Here is a 7,686-nt window from a genome sequence, read left to right on the forward strand (position 1 = left end):
AGTCATCGACACTAAAATCAAACAAACTTAACAAGAAATATAACAAACCAAATCCGTCCATATGTCATTTCCGGCATAGCCATCAACAACTAAAGGGGTCCCCACCGCTCTACTCGTTAGCACTATTCGAGGACATGTTGATAATTTCTTCGACTCCTTTGCTTGTATGCTGAAAAATTCGCCTATTCCTTTCCAACCATAGGTTCCAGACGATCGCGCAGAAGCACCTCAACCGGTGGTTACGCTCATCCACTCTCCTCGATTCTTCTGTCCAACTAAGAAAGTGCTCTTTCATCGATCCCGGATAAGACCATCGTCGGCCAAAGGCTGAAATCCAAGCACTCCACACCTGCCAAGCAAATACACATCCTAGAAACAAGTGATATACATCTTCCACCTCGTTGTTACAAAGAACACAAGTAACATCTTCCTGACTGATGATTCCAAACCGGCTCAACATGTCCTTTGTATTAACTCTTCCTATCAAAACAAACCATACAAATAGCCCTACTCTAGGCGGAACCAACCCCTTCCAAACAGTCCTGGTGAATCTATAGCTAGTTACCTCCTCTGGGATCAGTTCCTCCTGCATCACCTGCACAAATGAGTTAGTTGTAAAAACACCTTACCTATCATATTTTCACACCACTCTGTCCTCTCTGTTTGGAACTAATGTCACAGGTCTCAAAACCTCATGAAATACACTCAGGAGTTCCAACTCCCATTGGAAGAGCTCTCTCCTCCATTGGAAGTTCCAGATCCACTCAAACCCATTCCAAAATCCGCACTCCCCTATAACGGATCCACATTGGTTTGAAACAGAGAAGAGCCTCGGGAAGCGATCCTTCAGAGATCCACCAAGTAACCATACATCCTCCCAAAATCGAGTCCGGCACCCATCACCAACCTCCATGGACAGGCCTGCGACCATCTTATCCCTTAAATATTGATTCATGATTTGTAACTGGCAGATATCCTTCCATGGTCCCCCTCTAGTAGGCAGTTCTTGAGTTGACAGTGGCTCATTGGGATTCAGATTATGACAAGAACATACGACCTTTTTCCATAGTGGGCATTCTTCTTTTGCAAATCGCCACCACCACTTAAACAACAGCGCTGTGTTGCAAACCATAGCATCCCCAACTCCCAGCCCACCTAATTTCTTCGGCGCCTGCACCACTTCCCACCTTACTAATGCCATACCAGTCCTCCCTTCTTCTGAACTCCACAGAAATCATCTCTGCAGCGAAATCAATTTCTCGGCCACAGCTTTCGGCATTTTGAACAAGCTTAAATAGTATATTGGCAAGCTATTCAACACTGATTTGATAAGCACCAACTTTCCAGCTTTGTTTAGCACCTTGGCTTTCCACAAACTGAGTTTCTCCTCCACCTTATCTATTATAGGCTTTCATGTCTTCACCAACCTCAGATTAGCTCCTAGAGAGATTTCAAGGTATTTAACTGGAAGGGCATCCCCCTTACAACCCAGCAAGTTACACATACGCTCGACCCATTGCTCCTCACAATTAATTGGGATCAGGCTGGACTTATCAAAATTGATACTCAAGCCTGACATCAACTCGAAGCATCGCAGAAGCCTCTTGTAATTCTTAATAGTTTCCTCTTCTTGTGGGCAAAAGAGGATAGTGTTATCAGCGAACTGAAGGTGTGACAATGCTACACTATCTCTACCAACCAGCAACGGTGATATACGACCGTTCCTCACTGCCTCTCCAATCATTCGATGCAGCACATCCACAACCAGTACAAACAAGAACGGTGATAGTGGATCACCTTGTCTCAAGCCTCTTTCCATGTTGAACGGTTTAGACGGCGAGCCGTTTATCAACACCGACATAGACGCAGTAGCTACACACTCCATAACCCATGCTCTCCATTTATGCCCAAATCCCATCTTTTGTAGCACCATGTTCACAAAGCTCCACTTGACCCTGTCGTATGCTTTTTGGAAGTCAAACTTGATTAGGGCAGCCTCTTTTTTTCCTCAGTTTAAGCCAGTTAACTGTTTCACACGCAATAAGCGCCCCATCATGGATTTTCCTTCCCTGTACAAACGCACTCTGGGTCTCTCCTACTAATGCCGGCATTACTGATCTCATCCTCCTAACCAGTACCTTCGAAATAACCCTATACACACACCCCACCATACTGATAGGTTGCAAATCTTTAATCTCCTTCGCACCTATGAATTTAGGTGCCAGTGCTACCCAAGTGACATTGGCATCCGCCGGTAGCCTGGCCGTCTGGAAGAACCCCATCACTGCAGCCGTGAATTCAGAACCAATCTCCTCCCAACATCTTTTGATGAAGTTCATGTTATATCTGTCACACCCTGGCGCCTTGAAGGACTCAGTCCCACACAGCCTCTCTGATCTCCTCGGCTGACGGCATCACTTCTAGAGCCATTGCATCCTCCTCATCTATTTGAACCACCAATCCATCTCTGAATCCCATACTAGGAGAGTCCTCCTGATGATATAAATTCTTATAAAACTCTCTGATAGCAACCTTTATTCTAGCCTGATTCCGAACCAGCCTGCCATTGATAACCAGAGTATCAATCATATTGTTCCGCCTTCTTGCTGAGGCTATATTGTGGAAGTATCTTGTATTTCTGTCCATATCGTTCATGTGCCGAGACCGCGACATCTGCTTCCAATGTACTTCTTTTCTCACATACCATCGCTCACAGCACTTAACCAACGCCTTTCTTCTAGCCTCCAGTGTTTCATCATACACTCCATTACTTACCATATCATCAGTCCTCTTGATCTCTTCCTCAAACTTTATAATCTTCTTATCCTTCTCACCGAAATTTGCCTTATGCCATCTTCCCGGTGGTTCTGTCAGCGCCTTCAATTTGTTTGTGAACTGTAGCTCCCCCAAACCTCTCCATTCCTCCTTCACCATCCTGAGAAAACCCTCGTGCGTAAACCACGAATCAAGGCTCCGGAACGGCCTCAGACCACCTCGCAGCTTCCTGCCCTCCACTATTAATGGGCAGTGATCTGACAAACCCCTTGGTCCACCTTGCAAATGTGCCTCTGGGAACTCTTCTAGCCACTCCAAACTAACCAAAACTCTATCTATGCGGCTGCAAGAACGCCCGCGAAACCATGTAAACTTCCGGTCAGTGAGCGGCAGATCCGCTAATTTCATGTCCTGTATCCAAAACTTAAACTCTTCCGCAGACCGTGTCAAACCAATAGTACCTCTACGTTCCTCTGCATGTACTATTTCATTAAAGTCTCCCATAAAGCAGCACGGAACCTGACATAACCCCACTATAAAGCTCAGCTCCTCCCATACATGAATCTTCTCATCTCTACCATGTGCACCATATATCAAGACAAACACACAGTTGAAACTATTTTTTAATATCATGCCTTCCACACACAACCACCTCTCTCCCTTATAGCAGTTATTTAATTTAAACATCACCTCATCCCAAATTAACAATAGTCCACCAGATGCTCCATCAGAGCCTACATATTCCCAACCTGGACTACCTTGTCCCCATATTCTTGCAACGTCAAATCTTGTCACTATCTGCCTTTTAGTTTCAATCAGACCTAACATTTGTACCCTATGTTTATTCCTTAGGTCCTTCACCATTCTCAACTTCCCATCTCCCCTCAACCCCCTAACATTCCATGAACTGAATATCATTTTAAAATTATTTTACACACCTGTTTTGCATGTTTGGGTCTGCACCGTCTCATTTTTGCTCTTTGCTTTGCCATTTTTCTTTTGCGAGCTATTTCTTCGTTCTGTGCTTGTAGAATTGCCATAATGTCATCTTCTTCGTTGCATAATCTCGCTCCTGATTCGTGTGCCAGCTCCCATGTCTTTTAATTTTCTACTAGTTGCTCCTCTACATCGGTTTGCTCATTGTCGCTTGCTACCACATCATTCCCCTTTTCCTCTTGGCCCGGTTCAGTCTCTCCAATGCCATCCTCAATCTGACTGCAGAGCATTCTACCGGTTTGCACACAGGATTGAGGTGTATCCGGCCTTCGTTCACTCCAGGGAACGTTCCTTGCTCTGGCGCCATGCTTCCCGTGCATTCACTCGGTTTCATCAACTAATATCGTGCCTCCACCCCTGCTGACCTTTGGGAGTTTGTCACTGCGTTCTCCCCCTGCCACCTGATGAACTGCAGCGCCACACAGACCGTGGTTGACCGCCGCTGAAGAAATCTCCTCCCCACTGCCGACATCACTCCCCGCGTCTTCAACAGCACCGGTCACGCTTGTTTGGAGGCAAATGTTCCCTGCGCACAGCATCTGCCCCCTTCCCCGGTTCACGCCGAGTCCAACCCCTCTAAGGCCTTCCCCTTCAACAGCACCGGTCACGCTTGTTTGGAGGCAAATGTTCCCTGCGCACAGCATCTGCCCCCTCCGGTTCAAGTTGAGTCCAACCCTTCCACGGCCTTCCCCTTCAACAGCACCGGTCACGCTTGTTCGGAGGCAGACGTTCCCTGCGCACAGCATCTGCCCCCCGGTTCATGCCGAGTCCAACCCCTCCACGGCCGTCCCCTTCGATCACTTCCCGCCTTCCAGCGACTTGAGGGTCTCCAAGGGCGCCATAGCTTTCTCCCATGATAGCCAGATCTGGAAAATCGCGATCTGCAGCTCCCAGTGGTGTCCGACCCGGTTGATCCCCCACGGCCCGCTGACCCGTACCTGATTGCTCCTTAGTTGCTAGGCCTAGTATTTCCTGCTTGCCCCCATGCTGTATGTTATTGCACATGGCCCAATTCGTTTCTCCGCATGGCCTCTTTGGTGTTGCATTTGTGGGCTCTCTTCTCAGCCCAATTAGTTCACAAGTGACTGTTTTTTCCGAACCTTCCGCATAGAGCATAACGGCTCTTTTCCCCAAATCATGCATACCATGATTATTATTATTTAATGCTTGATATGTTCCAATTTCACCGGAATTACGAGATGCACAGCAATTACTCCATTCATTCAAAATTGTGTCCGTAATTACAATTTTGCCCTTGTCTTCTTCCTCACCCCGGGAAACCATCAGCAACCCCTCTTCATCTTGTACCCCTTCATGCACTAACCCTGTTCCAAACTTCTGCGGTATATCCAAGCCGGCACTGTTGCTTTTGCTATCGGAGTTCATTTGTATACTTGTATTTCCATCCTCAAAATTTCCAATACAACACAGATGGCACACCTCATGTCCGACCTCCTTCACCAGAACATCAAAACCCCCCGTACCAACTGTGACGTGAACCCATTCTTGAATCACATCCATTACGCAAGTGTCAATCTGAACGCAACCTACAGTGAAAGAACTACACATTTCTATTTCTCTAGCACACCCAACGACTTCTCCCCATTGACCTCCTATCGTTCTAAAAGTGTTGACTGACCAAGCGTGCAACGGGACCCCAAAGCATTCCAGCTACACCCTTCGAGTTTCACTATGGTCCGACTCCTCCCATCGCCACACTCTATGGAACAACTGTAAGAGGCTATTCATGTTAAAGGTATAAGTGTCGTCAGCATGCCGAACACTGTCAAAAGTCAGAAGTGCTTTGTATGCGCCCATCTCCCGCACTTGGACAACATTAGGCACATTCTTTGCAATCATTTCCTTCAAGGAAGCAAAGTTAATGGCTTTGGTCGTGCCCCCAACGAGGCTCCTCTACAGCCATTCCAAATTCTCTGTTGCCACTGCCACATTCACTTTCTTTGTCCAGCCATTTTCATGTGGGTCTTTGTCGATTTCCTTCATCCGTACCTCGTGTCCCGGTACCTCAGGATCATTCTGAGCAACATTCTTACGTGGCTGCCATGTAACAATTTGTCGCTTGTCCCCTTCCGCACGCCTATTACTCAGTGTTGCTGCTCTCGACATTCTTCTGTATTTTGCCTCTTCCACAAACACTATCTTCCCTCTCAGTCTCTGATGATTCATTTCCGCAATGGCCTTCAATGCCCCTCCTTTCGTTGTGTATCACACGAAAGCAATCATATATATATTTTTACTTTTTTGTTTCCGTGATAAATATATATCATTGATGCGTCCCGTCCAGCTGAACAAGTGGAATAATTCTCTCTTGGATATGTCATGCGGCAGATTGCTCACAAAAACAGAGAAAGATTCATTCTCCAGCCGCCGATACTCTTCTCGATTCCAAACCCTTGGATCCTTGTCATGTTCCCTACGCCTACCCCTCCCTGTGTTTCCCACCCCCTCTCGCTCTCGCTCTCTCTCATTCTCTCTCATTCTCAATTGGTCCAGATACAGGAGTTTTACACTATATTATCCCAAATCAGTCGAATTTGCTCATTACCATAGAGATCACATCCTTTTAAGTAATCGTACAGATACAAAAATTACTCGCATTGGACATAGTTATCTGATTTCTTTAGATACTAATAGAAAATTCTTGCTAAGCAACTGATAAAAAAATTAAGAACGGGCATGAAAAGGAATAAGAAAAGACACAACAAAAACACAAAAGATATGAAGTTAATAGCGAAAATAGAACTCATAGAAAAAGGAATTTTTTATTAGATCTCTATAAAATCAGTTGTTAGTAATTTAGTTTATTGGCAGAATTTTTTTTATTAGACCTTCAAAAAACCTATCATTGACAACCTAGATCAAATGACTAAAAATTAAAAGAACTAATACTAAGAATTATCTTAGGTTGAATCTTTTAAATTTTTTCATGCAACAAGTAAAGAAAATCACTCACCTCACTTAGTCACATAGAAAAAGTGCATAAAATAACTAAAAATTTTATATTCATCAAAAGTTGTGTAAATTGTCTCAAAAAAGTATTTAAATAGATCCCTAAATAGATTAGCCTAAAAGTGAGTCTAATATTTCTAGTTATGACTCTAAATTGAGCATATCCATTTAAATCAGATACGATTTATGTTAAAAGATCGTAAAAGATATGATAATTAGTTTAAATCAGATTTGATCTTATTAGATTAGATCAAATTTAATTTAAATTTAAAACATCTAAAAATACTACTAAATAAATCAAAACCAATTCAAATCTTTAACAAATCTTAATAAAAAATCAAACTAAAATATAGACTACATCATTTCAAAAATTAATGCGAAATCTGTGACTCCCAATAAACTTGAAGAACACTCTTGAGCTTCTTGAGTTCTCATTTAGCCGAATGGGCCTTATAAGTGTCACCATTTTAGCATTACTATTTTTGAGACGAAATATTGATCTCCTTAATGACTAAAACCAGCATAGTATATTCTTCTAGTATTCAAATCCTTGAACAGAAAAATATTATCATTATATCCCTTAACTTTAAAATGTCAAAAACGTCCTCTTAAGTACATATCATTCTCTTTCTCTTAAAAAATATTTGTCTTCGAATCTGCATATATAACAAAAGGAGAAAAATTAAATACACTAAACATAATTCGACGATAATACTTACCAAAAAAAGGGTTAAGTACGATTTTAGTCTTTAAAGTATAAGTCGAACATTTTTTCCGTCCCTAACATTTTTTTTTCATACAAAATCGTTCCTAAAGTATAACTTAATTTTAAAATCATCATGTTTACCTAAATTTTATTACCAGATTATCCTTAACTAAAAAATTATAAAATAAAAAAAAGAGAAAGAAACAGATAAAGAAAGAGGGAAGAAGAAGGAGGGGGAT

General features: G+C 43.0%; 1 protein-coding gene across 1 annotated transcript; it reads right to left on the bottom strand.

Annotated features, from left to right (window-relative positions):
- Positions 2,374-3,693, bottom strand: LOC107606647. The gene has a single exon (XM_016308687.1). The coding sequence runs from the start codon at positions 3,691-3,693 to the stop codon at positions 2,374-2,376; it is 1,320 nt and encodes a 439-aa protein (XP_016164173.1).

The sequence above is a fragment of the Arachis ipaensis genome, chromosome B07, assembly GCF_000816755.2.
Source record: "Arachis ipaensis cultivar K30076 chromosome B07, Araip1.1, whole genome shotgun sequence".
Taxonomy (NCBI): Eukaryota; Viridiplantae; Streptophyta; class Magnoliopsida; order Fabales; family Fabaceae; genus Arachis; species Arachis ipaensis.